This window comes from Glycine soja, chromosome 5 (assembly GCF_004193775.1).
Source record: "Glycine soja cultivar W05 chromosome 5, ASM419377v2, whole genome shotgun sequence".
NCBI classification, from domain to species: Eukaryota; Viridiplantae; Streptophyta; class Magnoliopsida; order Fabales; family Fabaceae; genus Glycine; species Glycine soja.
In genome coordinates, this window is record NC_041006.1 from 10,595,823 (window position 1) to 10,619,293 (window position 23,471).

General features: G+C 35.6%; 3 protein-coding genes across 6 annotated transcripts; all 3 read right to left on the reverse strand.

Moving 5' to 3' along the window:
• Nucleotides 1-3,273: 3,273 nt before the first annotated feature.
• On the reverse strand, nt 3,274-7,841 carry LOC114412315. 2 transcript variants are annotated; one of them, XM_028376148.1, is made up of 8 exons: nt 5,891-7,841; nt 4,928-5,813; nt 4,675-4,828; nt 4,371-4,528; nt 4,179-4,293; nt 3,907-4,077; nt 3,759-3,818; nt 3,274-3,667 (listed from the first exon to the last, which is right to left on the reverse strand). In XM_028376148.1, the coding sequence occupies exons 4-8, from the start codon at nt 4,508-4,510 to the stop codon at nt 3,635-3,637; spliced, it is 519 nt and encodes a 172-aa protein (XP_028231949.1). In that variant the 5' UTR covers nt 4,511-4,528; nt 4,675-4,828; nt 4,928-5,813; nt 5,891-7,841; the 3' UTR covers nt 3,274-3,634. The 2 variants fall into 2 exon arrangements, with proteins under 2 accessions (XP_028231949.1, XP_028231948.1); XM_028376147.1 differs by having other exon boundaries at nt 4,179-4,299.
• LOC114411133 lies at nt 4,747-6,025 on the reverse strand. The gene is made up of 6 exons (XM_028374890.1): nt 5,891-6,025; nt 5,691-5,813; nt 5,556-5,611; nt 5,095-5,222; nt 4,928-5,018; nt 4,747-4,828 (listed from the first exon to the last, which is right to left on the reverse strand). The coding sequence occupies exons 1-6, from the start codon at nt 6,023-6,025 to the stop codon at nt 4,747-4,749; spliced, it is 615 nt and encodes a 204-aa protein (XP_028230691.1).
• Nucleotides 7,842-7,959: 118 nt separating the features above from the next.
• LOC114412314 (putative pentatricopeptide repeat-containing protein At3g01580) lies at nt 7,960-12,680 on the reverse strand. 3 transcript variants are annotated; one of them, XM_028376145.1, is made up of 3 exons: nt 12,564-12,679; nt 10,597-10,803; nt 7,960-10,283 (listed from the first exon to the last, which is right to left on the reverse strand). In XM_028376145.1, exon 3 carries the CDS (start codon nt 10,172-10,174, stop codon nt 8,072-8,074), a length of 2,103 nt encoding a protein of 700 aa, XP_028231946.1. In that variant the 5' UTR covers nt 10,175-10,283; nt 10,597-10,803; nt 12,564-12,679; the 3' UTR covers nt 7,960-8,071. The 3 variants fall into 3 exon arrangements, with proteins under 3 accessions (XP_028231946.1, XP_028231945.1, XP_028231944.1); XM_028376144.1 differs by lacking the exon at nt 10,597-10,803 and having other exon boundaries at nt 12,564-12,680; XM_028376143.1 differs by having other exon boundaries at nt 10,597-12,680.
• Between the last annotated feature and the right edge of the window lie 10,791 nt (nt 12,681-23,471).

The following is a 23,471-nucleotide window of genomic DNA, read 5'->3' on the forward strand; positions in this document are numbered from 1 at the left end:
TCTGAAAATTCGTGATACAATATCTGGCCTGTCTGTTGGTTTGAGATTCAAAGGTGAAAGTAATCTACGAATTTCAGGCCAACTTGGATTACAGGTTAGAGTAATAAAAAGATTTGGAAATCCAACATGACTGCATATTGTCATACCATCAAAGTAAAGTTGATCCATATAACATGGGCTCCCAACAAACATTGAGGGTAAGATGACTCTTTTTCCCTTGGTTAAGCCTTTAGCTGTTCCAGTATCCAATGAAGTTTGTAAGCTAGAATACTTATCAACTCTAAGCTTATTTTGGTTGTTTCTGATATAGCTAAGTCTTTCAGATTCCACCATGGTATAACCTTCAACAATGAATTGTTGAAATAATTTTCGAGAATGCAATAAAGTTTGTGCTTCATTTGACCTGGACTGAAGCCTATAAGCAAACCACTTTCTCATTGTCAGACGGTTTCGCTTTCTTTTTTTGCTGGATGAAGTACAACGATGAAGTATGTCAGCCCTATATCCGTCTTCTCCATAAGGAAAGAGTAGAGGATACTGTAGTGGTAGATAACTAGGATGAAGTTCATGGATTCTTTGTAATTCTCCATTTTGAGTTTCAACAATAATGTCTGTTTTTGAGCCTGGATGAAAATTGCCAACAATAAGTGCAACAATTTCCGGAACATTAGGCATATTATATACACAACCATCTTTTCCCCGAGCAGCTATGAGTTGTAATTTGATATTATTGGCTTGATCACCTGCCAATCTATCTCTGGCCATTCTAAAACTTTTAGCATGAGAATTGTGCTGATCGAGCATGTGACTTAAAGCTGAAACAATATGATTCTGAATTCCGGAATATTGACTGAAAAAACAATATTTAAAAATATTCATAACTGCACAAACTATTGTAAGTGAATGAATAATTTTCTCAGTGACAGAAATAAAAGAGCTTCTACCTCATGACATTAATTCTATTTTGCACTTCATTTTCTGTGTCAAAGATATATAGTTGTGCAAATTTGGGTTTTTTCCCAGGCATTGGTAATAGACTGCCTATTCTATGGCATGGTTGCCCCTGTATTCTGATTGTAGGATGTCCTCTTGAATTATTAATTGTTTTATCTAGCTTAATTCCAGCAAAAGTAAAGACAAACATCATGTTGTATGCTCGTAAGTTATGTTGATAATTTTTACTATCAATTGTATCATCATGAAATAGAAGTTGTTGGAGATATTGGGGTGGATTTTGTAATAATCGCAATTCAACTTTGCCATCTCCACAACATAAACTGAACCTTGGATTCTGACAATTCTTATTTTTATGATATTCTTTCATCATACCACATTTGTGCATTACAATATCTACACTGAATGAGTTGATCACCAAGATCAGAATATCCTGAAATTGTTCAATATCATAGTACAATATCATGATCAAAATTTTGAATATTAATTTAAGAGCATGTACAGTAGCATCTGAAACTGGAAATTAGAATTATAGTCATTACCTTCAGTGTTGATTACAGGCTAATTAGTTGGAGATTGACAATCCTCGAAGGGAGTCATAAAATTAGAGCCTGAACCTGATAAATTAGAAATACATATAATAGCAATATTTGAAACATAGCAAAAAAGAGCACGAAACATTTTTTTTTTCAATACCTTGTGTGGATTCAGAATTTTCACTTTCTGATGAATCAGAAACAGTCACTAAAAAATAGAGAGGAAACAAAAGAAAATATGATTAAGGCAGCTCAGTAAATTCATTTCTTCCAGAACATGCTATATGAGATATCTCACTATTATATTCTGAAGTGCAGTTAAGTGTTGGTTGTGAAGATGACTGAGCATGACCATGTCGCTTCTGCTGCATAATACGTTTTCTGTTGATCCTGGCTTTTGCAGAATCAGATCTCTTTGCATGTTGATAGTTCTGCATGTTGAAAATGACTAAAGGCAGAATTGAGTGAATTATAAACTAAACAATAGATTTATGTTGAAAGGAATAACCAAACGTTTATTTTAAATCTGCAGAAACTACAATAAAATTAGAAGATTGAATAAATTGGAGATGGGGCATTTCATTGGTTATGGATTATAGGCTGACTATTAGTGGTGGAATTTCCTGGATTAGATATGTTTGCATGTTGCCAATTCTGTATATTGAAAAAGGGTAATGATAGAACTGCCTGAATTGTAAGGTAAAGAAATGAAACCAAAGGTAGATGAGATAACAAAACTATGATGCAACATTAACAGCTAGCAAAATTGGTAATATAGAAATCATAACACTTGGTTTCGGGAAAAATTGGGTTTTGGGACTGTTGCTAAGCTTGCAATGAAAGATATTGTCTATTTAGGACTTTGGTGTCAATCTAGACACACAAACCAAGGCCATAATGGAAAATAGGTAAGGTAGAAATGATCATAGTCATTGGCGGAAATATTGACTTCTGTAACTGCTACTAAGCTTGTAATGGAAGACATTGTATATATGTTGATGAATTTTTCATTCACTAACACAAATTTGTTTAATTTGTACGCTCAAATCTATTAGCTCGTGTGTTCAACTTGAAATATGAAATTTCTATTTTACATCTTTTATTTGGCATTATGTAACCTTGTCCAGCACATCACAAATTTTTCTTTGATTTCTCTTGGCCATAGATTAGACCTATTTTATATAGTTCTACTTTGTTGTAGTTAAAATCAAGATTATAGTTGCGTAAGCCATCAACGAAGTTAAAAATTGCAACTGAAATATCAAAGACATGATTTTAGCAAAGCAATGATAGCTACAAAAATGGAGTGATAACATTCATGGCAAACACATTCCAAATAAGGAAATATGATGTCAGGACAGAAACTTTGATTAATTTAAAGAGCTCCTCCATTGAGAAGGAAAACTGAAACTAAAAATTTAACACAATCCTCTGCATTCTATTTTTTTCTTAATCTGGTTTTTTGCTGTTATTTTCACGCAATTTAGATGGGAATGGAATTCATTAAGCAGTTAACCAACAAACAGATTAAGAACGTGAGAATATCGAGTATCAACATGATCGCCAATGTAGCTATAAATTTTCTCCTTGGTTGTTTTTTAATATTTGATGTTATTTGAACACCAATTTATCTCCTTCACCATTTTTTTTTTATTTAGGCTAACTCCGCCATTAATTTGTTAGAACCATATAGACCATCAAAGGTATGATAAACAACAATTCGATTGTATCGCAGACAACCAAACAATGAATACTAGGAAAATCAATTGTTTTCAGTGCCATATTTAATATAAGAAAACTTGCAATACTACAGCAGGAACACAATATGGGCAGATCTCAATTTAGAACGTCTAAAAGCATGAATCCAAAAAAACCGCTTTTCAAATGTTCAAAGCATCAACATACTGGGAAAAAACGCCAGGGGAATCGACAAATGCAGTGTTAACAAAAACTACATAATTGCTTGTTCAATATGCCAATATTTTAATAGCACCATGAAAACACAACAATAAGAATCTGGAATCAGCTAAATTGGCTCTTATGAGAATGTCTTGTTAATTTGTTAGACGATAGTTGGGCTGGGGAAATTTGCGAGCTCCCTAACTCATCATCAACTTCATCAGATGACATCCGTTTTTTGGGCGTTAAAGGCAATCCCGCAACCGGATCATGGTCAGCTGTGACAGACAGAGATTGCTCATAAAGCATAAACTGGTAAATAAAAAACAATATAAGATATCAATGTTCATGACAGCAACATTAACTCACACATTCAGCATGCGTAGCATTATTGCAATCAACATTGGAAGGATCTATTTTGGAACATGCCTGCACCATATATAAGTTGATGATAGTCAAACTCATGAATCACATCATTATGACAACAACGACTAAAATAGATATAAAAAAAGAACACCTCACTATCAGGCAACCTCTCGAGAACAGCATTGATCAAATCTAGGTCTTTTGAGTATCTAAGAACAACTGCATTTTTTAATTTTGATTGAATCCTGACCTTAAAAGCAAGCACATGACCCAACAATTTGTCAAGTGCTTGAGGGGAAGCATTTAAATCAAGATCACCATCCTGCCAGAAACAACACAAATTCACCAGCTGCCAGTTACAACTCAAAGAACAAAATATAATACATAAAATGAGAAGCAGCATATGATAAGGCATGAACATACTTCAATCTTGACCCTATTCACATCATCAGCTGTTTCACCAATCAATTCAGCACATTCACGGTCCCAGAGCAAAAATTTGCTACTCTTATTGTTTTGAGTAACCATGACTTCAACTCTATACCTACCAATTTAGATGTTAGTCAAAAACAAAATGCTGAATAAAACATGCTAATGGACTAAAACTCCAATTACCTCAGAACAGGCTGATTATTTTCCTTCCCACATCCGCATGTGAATGGTCCTGTTTGGATGTCAGTTTTCCTATGACATTGAACACAGGCTGGATAACACCATGAATGGTTATCCATGACTATTTTGCTAATAGTCCCCATCGTAACATAAACAACGTCCTTTTAAAAAACCATAACACTCAAATTGCCAAAAATAAAATGCCATCGTTAGACACATTAGCTATAATATATGAATGCGAACAAATCTAGGCAAATTCGACTTCCAATTGCAATGAATATAAAATAAACACAGGTAACAGGTCCACCTCAGAAATGGCATTGATTTCTAAAATAGTTTTGGCTTCAGTTTTTAAAAGAAACGAATCCTTTGATGATAGCTAACTTCCCCCTGAAACTTGTGAATTTGCTTGATCACCAGGTAGCAAAACTGGACTCATCTCAACACCTAAATCTAAAAGCCTAAGCCAATCGGATAAATAGAATAAAACAACAGAAAACAGTCAAGACGATTGACACATGAATTTAACAACCACAGAGCAAAGATGATAAGCAAAATACCTCTCTTTAAATTCCTGAATTTCCAATATAGGATCATTAATCAATAGTTTTGACGCCTTGAAGGAATTGCTCACTGAAGCTGGATAACTTCCTGTAAATGCCAAGAACAGCAACGACAAAACTCATCTATTGAGTATCCAAATCAACAAATAAAATATCATACTCACCTTGCGCATCTTTTATTCTGGCATGTGTCAATATAATAACCATCGGCCCATCATCCCCACGTTCATTCAAATAGGATAGGAACTGAGTCCAGTAATTCTCCCAAAGTGTGCAAGACAAAATTTCACCACTACAGCAAAGAAACAACATTACATCCATCACCTCATAAGGATAAAATAGACATAAGCATCATGCAAAATGACAAATAAAATCCTCGACAATATAAACTCTAAATAACCAAATATACATAGGAGATAGCAAAAACTGTGATTAACCATAACCTCAAATCCTTTATTCTAAAAACAACCCTGGTATTTTTTGATGAAACATGCCGAAAGACCACCTGATCAACGACCCCAATAATATCTTAAACCACCAGAAATGAAAATAGGTCATTGAAAAAAACCCAAAGAAGTTATGATCAAAATGAAAGCACAAATTGTGACTGTATTCACCAACCAACAGGCCAGACACAAAATTGCCAGCAACAACATTTGCAAATTCAGCAAATCTAAATTCCTTAAAAGGCAGTTCATGCAAATCAGCTTCTCTAACAACCGTCACTCCAATAAAAAATAACTTGTACTCATGTTCGCACTCTAAATTGACCATCATTCTCAACAACTTTGAAATTATGCATAACATAAGTGCAATTCTCTTTCAAATCAGCTTTCCAAGACTTGAGGTGGTTCGATTTACAAATAGCATGAATTTGATCACCCTGAAATATGCAAACTATATAATGAATAAATGACATGAATAACAATCCAACAATCAAATAAAGAGCACAAAATATACCTCAGAATCAACAAAAACCATTTCCGCTTGCTCAGACTTGTTGGGAGTCCCAATGAACCAAAGATCGGTGATCCTAACAGCAAGCTTAAGCGTCTCTTTTGATCCATCAATAGACCTAATCTTGTCAGGAATCATCACCATAAAATTACATAGACCTGCCAATTCTAAATGAAAAATGTAATAAATCCAAAACCATGCAAATGCTATGTAAAGAATGATTGTCAATTTAGAATAGAAAATTATGCTAACAAAAAATAGAATAGCAACACAGACTCAAATGACACATGCAATAACATTTCAATGAATGACAAAATACCATAAAAACTATGATACTATTCGTTGAACTACTAAGCCAATACATGCAACAACCTGAACCAAAAAATAAAAGCCAAATCAACAAATAGCAGAGAAGCAGAAACAAAAATTATATCTCTGAACAAATAACATTGCAACCATCAACAAACAAATAGAAGGGCCGAAAACAAACACAACAAAGTTCAGCTTTTGGAAAACAGAATACCAACCCACCCTTAAACCACACATGCAATAAAATTTTCATCAATGCCAACATACCACAAAAAGTATACTATCAATTAATCTAGTCAGCCAATACATGCAACAACCTCAACTCAAAAACAAAATAGGCAAGTCAGCAAACAGTAGAAAAGCAAAGCAAAAATAGTATATCTCTAAAACAATAATATGATTAATCAAAAACCATGCAAATGCAATCCAACCACCGAAAGCAGTGAAAAGAGACTAAAAACAAAATACCCAACTCACCAAATAGCAAAAAAACAGAACCAAACAATTATAGCTCTAAAGGAATAATATGATCGATTCAAAACCATGCAAATGCAATCCAACGAACAACAGACAAATGGAAGCCAACAAAAAAAACCAAGAATTTGTAAATAATAAAAAACAGAACAGAACACGTGCCAGAGGAACATAAACATGCAGAAATCAAAATCACCAAACAACAAAAACCGGACAAAATCACACATGCACAACAGACAAACAATAATATGGTTAATAAAAAAACACACATGCACCACAGACGAACAATAATATGATTAATCAAAAACCATGTAAATATAATCCAACTATCGAAGCCAATGAAAAGAGACAAAAAACAAAATAGCCAACTCAGCAAAAAGCAAAAAAAACAGAACCAAACAATTATAGCTCTAAAGGAATAATACGATCAATCCAAAACCATGTAAATGTAATCCAAAGAACTGATAAATGCAAGCCAACAAAAAGAAAAACAAGAATTTGTGAACAATAAACAATAGAACAGAACACGTGCTAGAAGAACATAAACATGCACAGACCAAAACCACCAAACAACAAAAAACTGACTCAAACCTTCAACCACAGAAGAACGAAAATCACGAACTGGAAACCACAGCCTCACGCCAAAATACTAAACAACAGAACAGGTATATTGAAGACGGAAGCCAACTAAAAACAAATGAAAAAAGTGAAACAAATACAATCAGCAACTTGGAACTTGCTAGTGAAAGGAGTCAAAAACGCTACAAAGAAGCCACGTACACCACCAACCACCAAAACTGGAAACGGCAATCTAATCACTCAACAACACACCAAGCTACGTGGCTTAAAACCATAACCATATAACCATAAAATAACACATGACAGCAAGGTGGCAGAAAACCAACCCAACCTAGAAGGGCATAAATGACCAAAAAAAAACTTGGACAGGTGTCAAGCTCTCAGCTATGGGTATTTTGACCAAAAAACCAAAAAATTGGACAACTGTCAAACTCTCAGCCATGGATATTTTAGTATTTTCCACATAATTCAATTTTAGTATATAGATATTGATGGTCGGTACATTTTATTTTGTTGGGCTGCAATTATCTCTAACTACCTCTATCGAACAGTTTTACTTTGAGACTTTTATGTGAATAAGACGTCGTTGGTATTCAAAAAATTCAGTTTAAAGTGTTACTATATTTCAAAAAGAAAAAAACAGCTACATATTTTCCAGTATATATTTACTTATCGACACAAATCTTTATATGTAAATATCCTTTTAGTAAGAAGAAGAAAATGTTTTCCGTGTAATTAATTAAAATAATTCCTTGACTTTTGCACCAGAGGTTGATAATTGTCTTCCATCAGATTTAACGTTCCACACAGTCAAGATTAGAACTATATTTCTTGTGTCTGTACAGGAGGATCATAACCTTCTTCTTTCATTCTTGCATCTAATTTTCTCAGCATTCCATAAATCTGATCAGATTCACCATGAAATCTATCACTAGCTATGAAACTGTGAACCTCGTTCTTTATCTCAACCATGCTTTGACCAACAATCTTCTTAAACCTATTCTCCTTTATCAATGTCCTGAGTTTAGCAGCATCATGCCAATTCTTGTCCACACAATATATATTTGATAAAAGTGTATAATACCCTGCGTGATTAGGGTCTAACAGGAAAAGATTCAGAGCTGCAAGCTCCCCTATCTTAATATTTTGATGTATACGACAAGCACCAAGTAAGGCTCCCCATACATGAGGCCCAGCTTGCATGGGCATCTCATTAATCATGTCCAAGGCCTTATCCAACTCTCCCATTCGACCAAGAAGATCAACCATTATCCCGTAATGCTCTGTATTGGGCATCAATTGGTATTCATTCACCATGACATGAAACATCTTTATCCCTTCTTCAATCAAACCTGCATGACTACAGGCAGATAGAATTGAGACAAAGGTTACATCGTTAGGCTTAACATCTGAATGATTAGACATCTGATAAAATAATTTCAAAGCCTCTTCTCCTTGCCCATGGAATCCGTAAGCTGCAATTATTGAGCTCCAGGTAACAACATCTTTACGTCTCATTCCTTTGAAAACCTTGTTAGCATTATCTATGCTACTACATTTTGCATACAACTCTATGAGTGACGCTCCAATAAATTCATTATTGTCAAATCCACTTTTAGATACAAAAGCATGAAGACATAAAGCTTGTTGAACAATCCCCAATTCTGAACTAGCAGCAAGAATCTTCACTAGAGCAATAGCATCAGGTCGAGTTCCATAAGATAACATGTTGCAGAAAACCCCCAGGGACTTGTGTGCCATTCCAATTTCAGCATAGCCACTAAACAAAACAGCCCAAGAAACTACATCCTTCTTGGGCATTCTGTTGAAAAGGTCAATTGCATTTTTAGGTGAGAAGCACTTCATGTACATGTCCATAAGAGCTGTAGAGACAGTAATATCCAACTCAAAACCATAATTGACTGCTAATTTATGAATATGCTTACCTTCTTCCAAATTTGAACTGGAAGCACAAGCTCGCAATGCACTAATGACAGTAACCCTGTTGAGTTCAATTCTCTTATCTATCATTTCATTGAAAAGATTTAACGCATTAGTTTCAGCTCCATTATCCGCATAACAGGCAACCATTGAGCTCCAAGATATAATATCTTTATATGGCATTTCCCTGAACAAATTAGCTGCACTCCTGATGGAACCAGTTTTTCCATATAAATTTAGAATAGAATTGGCCAAACATAACTTAGTATCAAAACCCCTTCGTTTTACAAATCCATGTACACTTCTTCCAAGGTTAAAATCAGATAACTGGGCACAAGCAGAAGCAGCACTAACAAGTGTTACTGGATCAGGACTTACTTGCTCCAACACAACCATTCGGGAGAAAAATGCAAGTGCAAGTTCAGGACTTCCATTCTGCTCATACCCAGTAATTATTGAAGTCCATAAAACCACGTCTTGTTTTGGATACTCTGTAAACACTTTCACAGCATCATTCATTTGTCCACACTTCGAATACAACTCAATCAATGCAGACCCTACAAACATGTCATTATCTATCTTCTTCTTCTTGAGAAATCCATGAATCATTTTCCCCAGCTCAAGCTTCTGCAAACCAGAACATGATTTCAAAGCAATAGACACTGTGTAATTGTCAGGTCTTTCCTCAGTTATTGCATCGGCATTCATTTGATGGAATAGAGATAAGGTCTCTACCCATTTTCCTTCCAAAAAATAGCTCCTAAGTAAAGCATTCCATAGATAGACAGTTTTGCAAGGTGTTTCTTCAAAAAGCTTATGTGCATGGCAAAGTGATGCATATCTAGCATAAAGAACATTAAGCTTGGTAACAACGAAACTATCATGGGCAAGGCCCACTTTCAAACACTGTGAGTGCAACTGTGGGATTGATATCTTACTGCAGCAAGTTTCTAATAGCTTGACTAAAAGATCCCTCCTCTTCATGTAAAATGACTGATTGTAACCTTTACAAGATCATCTGAATTAGTTATTAGCTCTCAATCATATTCTATTTATGCAATCAGCTTCACTTTTTGTGGCTTTAGCAGCATATCTGTTGAGGAAACCATAGAACTGAAACAATTAGTTCAGAGGCATTTATTTAACATTCTTTTGTTGAATCAAAGAACACATAGAGAAACTGGACTAACAAAGCTTTAGTTACAAAGTTAACTGTAAGTCTGTAACAAATAAAGATAATTCTCATTCAGCTTTTTTCCTTTATTTTCCCATTTAGTTTAAATGAGATGGCATTGCAGCAGGAAGCACAGAACTTTCTCAATATAGAGATACATTTAGAAAACATAATAACAAAATAAAGATAATTATATTCAGCAACATAGAAAAATAACAATGAACTGACTTACAGTTTGCAGAAGCAACTTGAGGTTTAACAGGAAGAGACACAGCAGGTATGAAAGGAAAACAAGTAGTAGTACATCACACCTAGCAGGCAGAGTACTTCAATGGCAAAAGGTGAATGAAAGTTCCAGTTAAGATAAAACTGTCAAGACCAACCGAGTCCAGCCATAGCCCATATGGGTCAGACAAAAAGCCCACAGAGCCTTGTAAGCCTAATTAAAATTAAATCTTGTAATAAAATATACTTACTATTAAGAACATACAAAGATGATATAAAAATGGAAAGCCAAACTGCATATATGGGGACATCCTGTCCAGCTTGGTAACTTTTTACCACAATGATGACAATCACAATGGCTAACATAGCATGCAATACTAGACATGAAACAAGGCCGGAAATATTAGATGGGATTTCTTATGTTACCATCCAATGAGTAAAAGAACTGGATTGTGGGTAATAAACTGAACCATCAATATAGAAATGTGTGAATTGATAATACCACCCATGGACAACATCGGGATAAAACCAGATAACAAAAGGATTAAGGAAGCAGTTACAATTTTATCACAAAGGAAAGATGCATATAAATGGAATTCCAATTTAACAAAGAACTTCTTAGACATCCCAATTCCTATAGTAGTGTTCTTCATTATCATTCACTAGAATGTTAGAATTATATAAAAAAAACATTAAGCTGAGGAAAACAACCAATACATTTAATTGACATACAGTTGGAAATTTCCACACATCCATGCTAAGCTACCCTTGGGCAAGAAAATTGATATGAAACACAAGCTAATGCGGTCCCCCAAAAGCCAAAACACTAAACAACAACCTAAGGAGTCCCATCAACAGTGACAAAATTTCGTCATTTTATTCTGAAAAAAGAAAAGCTGAAAAGGGCCAAATGATCTGAAATCTGTTGAATATTCAAAGTAAAAATAAAAAAAAAAATAGTAATAATCATACAGACAATATGAGAATGGCCTTGTGGTCATTTAACAAAAGAAAAGACCAAGATGTAACAGAAAATCAATCCAAGATTGACTGACTAGGGCAGCAAAGTATATTAGAAAACAATCCAAGATTTAAGTTTAATTATAAACAATCCAACAAAAACAGTTCTACTTACTCTGCTTGACAAGAAACAGAACCCAATAGCTGTAGGTGGTTTTAAATCAACATGTAAGTTCAGAAAAATAATCAACATGGCATGAATAGGACCCATCAGCATAGCATGATAACTAAAAAACATGCAAGAACAAAAACAGCTAATCTGGTACAACAGTTACCATCCAACAGCTAATCTGGTACAACAGTTCCCATTCAACATCTTCAAAATGAGTTCCTCTTTCTAAAAACAAAATTTATATAGAAGCACAACCCCAATATTATAAAGCTTTCAAAAGGTGATATTCATAGGCATTCCAAAAAATCATTGTTACATCCAATATGCAAAGAGCATCAAATACAGAACAGTACTACTATAACAATCGTTGTAGACTAAGGTACTAAAGCATTTTCTTCAGTACACAGTGATACAATATTTTCCTCAGATTTCACACACACAAAAGGATAAAGATATTACATAGCATTCATTATGCAATTAGAACGGTGCCTAAAGCTTTTCTATTTGGTATGCTCTCATTCTTCTCAGCCAACACAATAACATACTAGAAGAACTACATTTAACACTTCAACTATCAAATTAAGCTTTTCCACTGATATGAAAGCATATTCTGGCTAAAGCCCTTTGGAATAAAATAGGGTTTTCAAATTCTTTTTTTTTTTGTGCTTAAGCTTGAATGAAAGAGTCAATACAACAAAAATACAAAAGGAGAAAACAAATTAAGTAAACAAAGTGAACTACAGAATAAAATGCTGCAAACAATGAGCTCAATAACTGTAAAACAGTAAGGGGGAAAAAACGAATTAAAATGGTGCATGGTGGTTGGTGGAACCAGCTAATACCTCAAACGCTGAAGAGCCTTATTTCGAGATATCGCTGTAAGATAGCATAAGAATTTGACATCACCGTATACGCGTAGTTTAAACTTTCAAAAAACCTAACTGGTCCCTTTCTTTGGAGTTTGGAATGGTTGAACCAGAAATTGGTCCATATGTTTTTCTATTTAAAAAAAATGGTTGATCAATTCAAAACTTAGTTAATTAAGAATTATTTAAATTGAGGAATATAAAAAAATTATTTTCTTAACTTTAAAAATTTAATTCTAAAATATTTTTAAAATAAATAAGAAAAATGTTAAGACATTGAATATGAATTGAAGTTAAAAATAGTTACGAATGCACTAATGGTTAGTTAGTTTGTTTAAACTTATTTGTTGAATTAAACGTTTATTTTAATAAGATAAGTGTTTACTTTAATAAAAATAAATAAATTTCTGTTTTTAGTGTATTTTTCTAAGTTGCTTCTATTTTTAAAAAAGTAATTTTTTTATTTATTTTAAGAAACAAATTCTACCTACTTAAAAAAGAATTTTATATAAAAAAAAATATTTATTATAGTTTTTTTTATAATTTAAACAAACTCACCACCCAATGTATGCTAAAGGAGTTGGATAAGTGATTCACCAATTATTACAATTATAGGTGATCAGCGGTTGGGTTTGAGCCTAGAAAGTCCAATTTGACCTAACTCCCCAATTGCATTATATAGACTTGTACTTGTCTAAGGATTTTTGGTTAGGCGAGTTTCAGTTTGGGGTGTTGGGTTTGTGTTGGTACTTGGTTCAACACTTTTTCTTTTAGGGTTACTTAAGATGTTACACAATGCACATCAAGGTGAATATGAGTCGGTGTCATTTGTCTAGTCTTGTGGTATTGAGTAGTGTATAAAGGCAATTGGGCTTAAACAAATGGGCCTAAGCTTATGTTTAAGCAAACATATTCGGTTGGGTTCAATTATCAACAAAATAAAAAATCAACCCAATCACATATACTCGTGTCAAGGCCATTACTTCCTGCACCTCCCATTATTTGAAAAAATTAGGCAAATAATAAGCCCCTCACCATCACAACTTAACCTAAGCCTTCTTCTTTCTTTTCTTCTACATCGTGACACCTCCTCTTCCCCCTCCTCGCTGCCTTGCACCCCCACACCTCCATTGGCTTCTTGTACCTCTTGTTTTGCTTGTTCATGAGTAGAAGGAGTCAGCAAGATCACTTACTTCGACCATTTTTCCAATAGGTAAGTTGTATGACTTCATCCTTTTCCCTTTTTTTCTATTTTCTATAACATTTTTGGATAATTTGATTCAGGTTGTGTTTGGTTATATCCGAATCAAGTTATCCGTAGTAGGACAAGGTAATCCAAAAATGTATTCCGAATTGCATGATTCATTTTTTCCAATAGGTAAGTTGCGTCATTTTCCCTTCTATCTTTCTATTTTCTATAACATTTCTGGATAGCTTAATCCAGATTTTGTTTGGTTATATCCGGATCAAGCTATCTGTAATTGGGCAACACAATCCGAAAATGTATTCTAGATTTCATGATCCGTAAGACACCAAATGCTACAGATCATGTAATACGGAATACATTTCTAGATTGCTTTGTCCAATTACGGATCAAATGATCCAGAGTAATGTAAGTCAATCCGAAAATGTGTTCTGGATTGACTGATCTGTAAATTATTATAATGTTACGGATCAGTCAATCCGGAACACATTTCCAGATTGACTTACATTACTCTGAATCATTTGATCCATAATTTTATTTAGGAAATTAAAATGTAAATTGATATTGAGAAAATTGTTATTTTAAAAAAATATTTAGCAACCTATATTTGTAATTTTAATTGATATTTAGAAAATTATATTTGTTATGATAGGTTAATTGATATGTAAGATATTGTAATTGTTAGGATAGATTAATTATGTTGACTTCACTCTCATTATAAATGTTAGAATGTCTCAGACTATCTTCACAATATTTAGACTATCTTCAAAATATGTTGACTCTAACTCTGCTTATTGTGCGTTCATCTTATCGTTTATACAGATATGCCACGTACAAGAGGTGGTGACCGCACCTGACCTACTGCATTTGTACATAGGCATGAAAGACGTGCAGTTGTAGATGAGGAGCAAGAGATTTACGAAGGTCCTGAAGATGTTGCAGCTGACGATGTTGTACCTTAAGATGTTGTGTTCGGTGGTGGACCTAAGGACAAATCAATCCTTACTGAATATGCTGATCACGTGGCTTGTAAACTGTGGGATGGCTTGGTATACCAACAACAACAATCTAATATTTATTTTTTTGTTAATTGATTCCTATTTCATAATTAATTAAGAAATTTAAATTTTTGTAGGATTTGGGAGAGTTAAAGCTAGTAGCACATGGACGGAAGTTGAGGGATTTACCTTACTCTTAGTTTCATAATTAATTAAGAAATTTAAATTTTTGTAGGATTTGGGAGAGTTAAAGCTATTAGCACAAGGAAGGAAGTTGGGGGATTTACCTTTCTCTTAGTGGCATGTTAAGTTTTTGCTAACAAGAGTTGGACACAGGCCAATGTGTCATTCTTATATTGTTTTCGTCACCTTGATCAGTGTATGGGATATGCATAGGGTGCAACTGCACTTATATATCTATATGAGCAATTGGGTGATGTATGTTTTGCAAATACAAAGCAACTTGGTGGTTATGCAACTCTATTGTAGGTAATTATTACTACTATGGTAACCTTAAATATAGGAATTTAATACTTGGTAACTTGTTCCCTTACTTTTGTTATTGTTGAAACAGGCAAGGATCTATGGACATTTTCCTACTATTGGGCAGAGGGAGGTGAATGGAAAATATACAGAGGAATTACCACGACCCAGTCATTGGACTATTAGCATGAATTTTGCATAGCACTTGATCAGGCCAGACGAGAAAATTAGTGGGCCCTCAGGTTGTGTTGCAGGTTGCATGGAGTGATATTTTAGAATCTCGCATCCGCTTGTACTCTCAGCTAATAAAGGTTCACATTCCTATTGTCCCACTAGTGATACCAAACATATGAGATGTGTTGGAGTCAAGTACCGAGGATAATTCAGTTTATGTAAGTGACTATGTTATAAATGTGTACTCAACATTTTGATGAAATTGTTATATTGATACATTAGTTGTTTATGTTTTTTATTTATAGGACATATGTAATAGGGTTGTTGAACACTTGCAGGTGATGATTGACTTAAGGATGGTGACTGAGGGCACCACGACGTGGGATAACGTTCAATCGACTCTTTTGTTGTCTATAGGTACTCATGGAGGAAATAATAGTATAGGACGAGGTGGTAGAAGAGTTTAGGGTAGTTGGGGAGGATGAAGACGGACTAGCAAGAAGCAAGTAAATGTTTTTAGTATAATTAATTAAACTAACTCCTTGACTTTTGCATCATAGGTTGATAATTGTCTTTCACTTCTTACTTCTATGAGCAATTATCTTTGTTTTTCTTAGCAACTTAGATTAAAATTGTTTGTTTTGTTAATAAAACTATGAAAAAAATCATTTTAGGAAACAAAAATAGAATTTTGTTTTTGTGAATATTTTGCAGGTTACAAGGCATTTTGAAGAAGTCAAAAGTGGAGCTGATTATCCCAATTCGACACAGCGAATGGAGTATTCGCCACAGTGAATCATCAAGTCTGGGACATGGAGCCCCAGCCAAATTCGCCACAGTGAATGTATATATCATCAAGGCCAAAAAGCGTTCAAAGACATGAAGATTCTGAGTGAAAAAGATCTTTTGCTGAAGAAGTAAGGATTCATTGCAGCGAATGATGATGTGGCAAAAAAATAACTGAATTAGTACCTCTTTAAAAAGCCTTGTAATAACAATTTGGATATAGTTGTTAATTCTTTTGTTCATTTTTCCTGTTTTGGAGAAGTTTTGGGACGATTTTCTCTCCTCTCTCTCTCTCTCTAATCTTCAATTTTTAGGATAGATTTTTTTTTTGTTCAACCATGTGTACATGGATCTTTATTTTTTTATCTTTGTTATAATTATGGGTATTGTTAGATGTATCTTTAGAGTAGATTTCCCTATTTTATCTTGTTGAAGAAGACAACAGTGTGTACTGTCTTGTCAAAGCTTGTCAAGCTGTCTCTCTCCTATTTGTATATATATATGTTATTTGAATGAAATAAAACTAAGCAAGTGAGTGAAAAGTTTCTCTCCTCACATATTCAAAGCTTCAAGTTGGTACTAGAGCGGGTCGTATCCGCCGCCATTCGCGCTGTCGTCCGCCACCGTCCGCCGGCCGTTTCAACCGACGACTACAGGGTTCTGTGCGCCTCGAGGAGCGCAACCCAGCACAACTAACCACTGGGCCTGGAGCTTCCCCACACGCCGTCACACGCCGTCTCCGTGCGTGCCAAACGCCGGCGCGTGACCACCACGCGCCGCCCTTCCCTTGCCGAAAATGCGCGCATTTGCTTCCGACCGTCTCGTCGGGCTCTCCTGAGTCCATATCAGCCATTAGTTTTTGGTTTCGGCACTTCGTTGAGTGACCTTGTGCCTTCCTTGTCTATCTACTTTAGTTTCCTTTGATTTGTGAGTGAAAATGGCTTCGTCTGGCCCAGTACTTTCATTTTCTGGAACTCCCACTATCACAACAGCAAAGCTCAATTGGAAAAATTACTTATCCTGGTCTGCTTCAGTAGAACTGTGGTTCCTTGGGCAAGGGCATCATGACCATCTTGAAAACGATGCTGAGGCAGTTCCAGATGATAGAAGACCTGAGTGGGAAAATTTAGATTATCATCTCTGTGTTGTCTTATGGCAGTCAGTTGAGGTAGATGTTTTGGAGATTCTCAGATCGTTCAAAACATGCTGCTCCTTTTGGAAAAAGGCCCGGGAAATATTTACTAATGATATTCAGAGTTTGTTTGATGCAACCATGAAGGTCACAGCTCTCAAACAAACCAGCCACGATATGATTGCACACATAGGTAAAGCTCGGACAGTAGTGGAAGAATTGAAGAGGTTCCTTGTGGCTGAATCGTTGGAGGAAGTGAATAGAAAGCTATATAAGTTCTATATGGTTCTCATCTTGAGAAGTTTACATTCAGACTTTGATCACGTTCATGATCAAGTCTTAGCTGGAGATCAGGTTCCATCGATGGATTCTCTCATCACTAGGCTGCTTCGTGTTCCCCATGCATTGAAAGAAGAAAATCCGGCTGATGTAGTGGAGACGTCAGCCATGGCTGCACCTCGTGGGAGAGGGGGAGGACGTAACAGTAGAGGAGGCCGTGGTGGGAGAGGTGGACGTCCTCAATGAACATATTGCAAGAGGATGGGCCACACACAAGAGACTTGCTACTCCTTGCATGGCTTCCCTGACAAAGTAGCTCAGGTAACTCAGACCGAAATCGAAAAATCAGAGTCTAAGTTCTCTGATAAAGAATATCAAGAATATTTGAAGCTGAAATCTGAGAAATCCAGCAGCCAGACTTCATCTTCCTTTGTACCATGTTATTCAACAGCATGTATTTCTCAATCTATTGATGGTCTCAGTCCTTGGATACTTGATTCAGGTGCCTCTGATCATATTTCTGGTAACAAGTCTTCTTTTACATCCATTTCTTTTCCAAAAATTCCTCATCTTGTTACTGTGGCTAATGGTTCCAAAGTTGCAGCTCAAGGGAGTGGTCACGTGTCTTTATCTTCCTCATTGAAGTTGGATTCTGTTTTGTTTATTCGTCAATGTCCCTACAATTTAATTTCATTGAGTCAGTTAACCCGTTCATTAAATTGCTTAGTAACCTTTACCGCTAATTCTTTTGTTATCCAGGAACATGGCACGGGTCAATTGATTGGAGAAGGACGTGAATCACGAGGACTTTACTACTTGAAGCCCAACTTTTCTGTTTCTTGTTCAGCAACTTCAAACCCCAAACTTTTGCATGATCGTCTAGGTCACCCAAGTCTACCAAAACTGAAAATGATGGTCCCTAGTCTGAAGAATCTTCGAGTCTTAGAATGTGAACCTTGTCAACTAGGAAAACATGTTAGGTCCTCATTTCCATAAACTGTTCAAAGATGTAATTCAGCCTTCTCTATCATTCATTCTGATATTTGGGGACCAAGTTGTGTTTCCTCTTTTGGTTTTCGATATTTTGTAACTTTTATTGATGAATTTTCTAGATGAACTTGGGTTTATTTAATGAAAGACAGATCTGAACTTTTGCCTATTTTCATGTCCTTCCTCAATGAGATTGAAAACCAATTTAAAACAACAATTCAGGTTTTTAGAAGTGATAATGCCAAAGAGTATTTCTCTAATGATTTCTCCTCTTTGTTATCTTCAAAAGGCATTCTACATCAATCTACATGTCCCCATACACCACAACAAAATGGTATCGCCGAAAGGAAAAATCGCCATCTCCTTGACATCGCACGATCACTAATGTTAGCCTCTCATGTTCCCACACACCATTGGGGGGATGTGGTGCTTACTGCTTGTTTCATAATTAACAGAATGCCTTCCTCCTCTCTTGAGAATCAAATTCCTCACTCAATCATTTTCCCTCATGATCATTTATTTCATGTTCCACCTAAAGTGTTTGGCTGTACTTGTTTTGTTCATGATCTCTCCCCTGGTTTAGACAAACTTTCTGCCCGGGCAATCAAGTGTGTCTTTTTAGGTTATTCTCGTCTTCAAAAGGGTTACAAATGCTTCTCACCATCCACCAGGCGATACTACATGTCTGCAGATGTAACCTTCTTTGAAGACACACCATTCTACCCATCATCTACTGACCATTCTTCTTCCATCCAGAATGTCCTTCCCATTCCCTCTCCATGTCCTCTAGATACCTCAAATCCAGATGTCAGTGAGGTTCCTTCTTCTCCACCTCATCCAACTGAAGTTGCTTCTCCACCTCTTCTCACAAAATGCAGGATACAACAAGTTGGTCCTTCAGTACCTGAAGCTTCTCATCATGATTCTTCTCCTTCTTCAATCAATCCTCAAGCCATGGATCCTGCTACTTCTCATCCCTCTGATTCAGATTGGCCCATTGCCATCCGAAAAGGTACTAGATCCTCTCGTAATCCTCATCCTATCTATAACTTTTTGAGTTATCATCGTTTGCCTCCTTTATATTCTTCATTTGTTTTCTCTCTATCTTCACATTCTGTCCCTTCTAATATTCATGAGGCACTTAGTCATCCTGGATGGAGACAAGCTATGATTGATGAAATGCAGGCTCTTGAACATAGTGGTACTTGGGAACTTGTTTCTCTTCCTCCTGGTAAGAAGGCTGTGGGTTGTAGATGGGTCTACGTAGTTAAAGTTGGGCCTAATGGTGAAATTGATCAACTTAAGGCTCGATTAGTAGCTAAAGGCTATACTCAGATATATGGCCTTGATTATTGTGACACCTTCTCTCCGATAGCTAAGATCACTACTGTCCGTCTCTTTCTTGCTATGGCTGCCATGCGTCATTGGCCTCTCCATCAGCTTGATATTAAAAATGCATTCCTTCATGGTGATCTTGAGGAAGAAATTTATATGGAGCAACCTCTTGGGTTTGTTGCTCAGGGGAGTATAGTCTTGTTTGTAAGCTGCGTCGATCTCTCTATGGGTTGAAGCAATCCCCTCGGGCTTGGTTTGGTAAATTCAGTCATATTGTTCAACTTTTTGGGTTGAAACGTAGTGAGGCTGATCATTCTGTTTTTTATTGTCATTCATCCCCTGGAAAATGTGTTTACTTGATAGTATATGTTGATGATATAGTGATTACAGGGAATGATGCTTCTAAGATTATTCAGCTAAAGGAGCACTTATTTAGTCATTTCCAGACCAAAGACCTGGGATATTTGAAGTACTTCCTTGGTATTGAGGTGGCTCAGTCAGGAGATGGTATTGTGATCTCTCAAAGGAAGTACGCCCTTGACATTTTGGAGGAGACAGGCATGCAGAATTGTAGAACTGTTGATAGTCCTATGGATCTGAATCTGAAGCTTCTTGCAGATCAGAGTGAAATGTATTCTGATCCCGAGAGATATAGAAGACTTGTGGGAAAACTCATCTATCTCACCATTACAAGACCTGATATTTCCTTTGTTGTTGGAGTGGTGAGCCAATTTATGCAAAATCCTCGTGTTGATCATTGGAATGCTGTTATGCGTATTCTTAGATACATTAAAAGAGCTCCAGGTCAAGGATTACTTTATGAAGACAAAGGTAATACACAAGTATCTGGATATTGTGATGCAGATTGGGCTGGTTGTCCTATGGATAGGAAATCCACATCCGGATATTGTGTCTCTATTGGAGGGAATGTTATTTCTTGGAAAAGTAAGAAGCAAACTGTTGTTGCTAGATCTAGTGCAGAGGCTGAATATAGATCTATGGCTGTAGTTACATGTGAACTTATGTGGGTCAAACAAATTCTTGAAGAGTTGAAATTCTGCAAAGTGATGCAAATGAAGTTGTATTGTGATAATCAGGCTGCTCTTCATATTGCTTCAAATTCAGTCTTCCATGAGTGAACCAAGCACATAGAGATTGACTGTCACTTTATTCGAGAGAAGCTACTATCTAAAGAGATTGTCACTGAATTCATTAATTCCAATGATCAGCCAACAGATATTTTGACTAAATCCTTAAGGGGGCCTAGAATTCAGTTTATATGTTCCAAGCTTGGTGCATATAATTTATATGCTCCAGCTTGAGGGGCAGTGTTATAATTATGGGTATTGTTAGATGTATCTTTAGAGTAGATTTCCCTATTTTATCTTGTTGAAGAAGAAGACAGTGTGTACTGTCTTGTCAAAGCTTGTCAAGTTGTCTCTCTCCTATTTGTATATATATATATATATATATATATATATATATATATATATATGTTATTTGAATGAAATAAAACTAAGCAAGTGAGTGAAAAGTTTCTCTCCTCACATATTCAAAGCTTCAAGTATCTTAATGAAGTGAATTTCCAAATTATATAATTCGTATTTTTGTTCTACTTCCAATTTATGCAATCATTTCTACTTTTTGTCTTAATTTATATGCTTAGGAGTGATCAACCTATCTTTTAGGGATTTGAATCATGTTGAAACAAGCTCATATCCTAGATCTAGAGTAGAATGTGCAAGGATCTAAGGTCTTAAAAATGAGATTAGGTTTTGCATTGTTGATATTTCTAATTTTGTTCCAATTTCTAGGTTAGGTTACAAGAGGAATTAGGAATCTAGTCTAGGAATTAAGGATCTCTTACCCAAGGAATTAGGATGAGATCACTTTACTTAAATCTCAATTACATTGAAATAGGAAGTACGATTGGGATTCAAGGTCACATATGAAGGAATTTATGGAATTCAGATCCAGCAACACCTCCTCCACCTGACTTTTCATATGGTAATTGAAAGTTGAAACAATGAAACAAGCAACAATCAAGAACTAGTCAAAGGAAGTATATGGTTTTAAATAGCAGTTTCCAAATGCAATTGCAGCAGCAATATTTCAGTTTGGGAGTTTGTTTTGCAACTATATCCTGACTGCAATTGCAACCACATTAGCCCACATGTTCCACAATTTCAGTAATTGCAATGCAACCACAAACAACAATTTAAAACCATCAAGTGCCACAAAATGAGAATAAAAGGAGTATGAAACAAATCCACTTATTAAAACTAGCTTACCTTTTTCATCAAATTGACCTTTTCAATTAAAACTAGCTTACGCGCGTGGTGGTGTCTTCTTCTTCTTCTTCAGTCTCCTTCATGCTCCTGTGTCGACATTGTCGAGGTAAGCTTTGTTCTCCCTCCCCGTGCTGCGTTTCTGTTTCCATTGCTGCTTTTGATTCGCATAGGCTTTGAGTTTCATCCGCACAAGACATAGGTTAGGTGTAGATGATCCGCATAGCCTTTGTGTTGTTCTGCAACAGACATAGGTTAGTCGTAGATGATCCACATAGCCCTTTAGTTGGTCCGCAGTAAACAACTTGATCCACAATGAGATGATCCGCGTTAGTGTTAGAGATGATCCGCATTAGTGTTAGGCATGAATGAAGCTTGCTGATCAACTTGATCCGTAAATATATTTTAATTTTAAAAATTTTGTAATTTATGAAAAATGGTTTTAATTAGTGTTTAGGGTTAGTTTTGAGGCTTTTAGGCTGAAGTAGAGTACGATTGAATTTGGAAAATGCTATTTGGTTTGGTTTTGAGGCTTGTTTTAGTTGTTTTGTTTGTAATTGATACAATATTTAATGTGGCGAGGAGCCTTTTCTATGTTTTTTTTCTCCAAATATTGTTTGCTCTTTACTTGAAGTTGCAAGGGATTAAGTCCCTCATTCTATTTCTGGTGGAGTCCTTTTCATCTTTAATATAATGTTATTTCCCTGAGCTTGGAGTGAACTCATTCCCTACTACACATCTTTGATATTTGAGCATTATCATATGTTGTACATTCTATTCACAGTGCTACTTCATATCCCATGCATGAATAACATGCCTATAATCTGGTTAAATAATGATTTGAACGTATGTCATCTCTTAAGGAACTTATGTTATACCTATTTATTGTGAAAGACATTTTCTTCGATTTTACATGTGTTTTACATTGTATATGTGCATTACCTTATAGAATGAGAAAACTCAGTTTTGTGTAGCTTTGAAAATGGGTATTCCATTGCATGATTGAAGTCATAATAGAATAGAATAAATCACTTCTGTTGAACTTCCAAGTTCCAAATGCTCAAGTAGTCCAAAATCCCATTGTTGATTGACCATCACACATAAGCAGGTTGTGGGTCTATTAATGTTATCATAGTTGAGCATAACATTCATACCATGTCTCCTTCTTGAATATTTCTACGTGCAAAGAGGCCTTATCCATGTATGCCTGGAATC

Excerpts from the sequence above, each read along its gene's own strand:
- LOC114412315 (XM_028376147.1), bottom strand. The coding sequence starts at position 4,510 with ATGGGGACTATTAGCAAAATAGTCATGGATAACCATTCATGGTGTTAT. Across the intron at positions 3,819-3,906 it reads AGAGGTTGCCTGATAGTGAG|GCATGTTCCAAAATAGATCC; the intron begins GTGTTCTTTTTT and ends TATATGGTGCAG. Across the intron at positions 3,668-3,758 it reads ATGCTACGCATGCTGAATGT|CTGACCATGATCCGGTTGCG; the intron begins GTGAGTTAATGT and ends TGTCTGTCACAG.
- LOC114411133 (XM_028374890.1), bottom strand. The coding sequence starts at position 6,025 with ATGATTCCTGACAAGATTAGGTCTATTGATGGATCAAAAGAGACGCTT. Across the intron at positions 5,019-5,094 it reads CAGAATAAAAGATGCGCAAG|GAAGTTATCCAGCTTCAGTG; the intron begins GTGAGTATGATA and ends TGGCATTTACAG. Across the intron at positions 4,829-4,927 it reads ATTCAGGAATTTAAAGAGAG|GCTTTTAGATTTAGGTGTTG; the intron begins GTATTTTGCTTA and ends CGATTGGCTTAG.
- LOC114412314 (XM_028376144.1), bottom strand. The coding sequence starts at position 10,174 with ATGAAGAGGAGGGATCTTTTAGTCAAGCTATTAGAAACTTGCTGCAGT.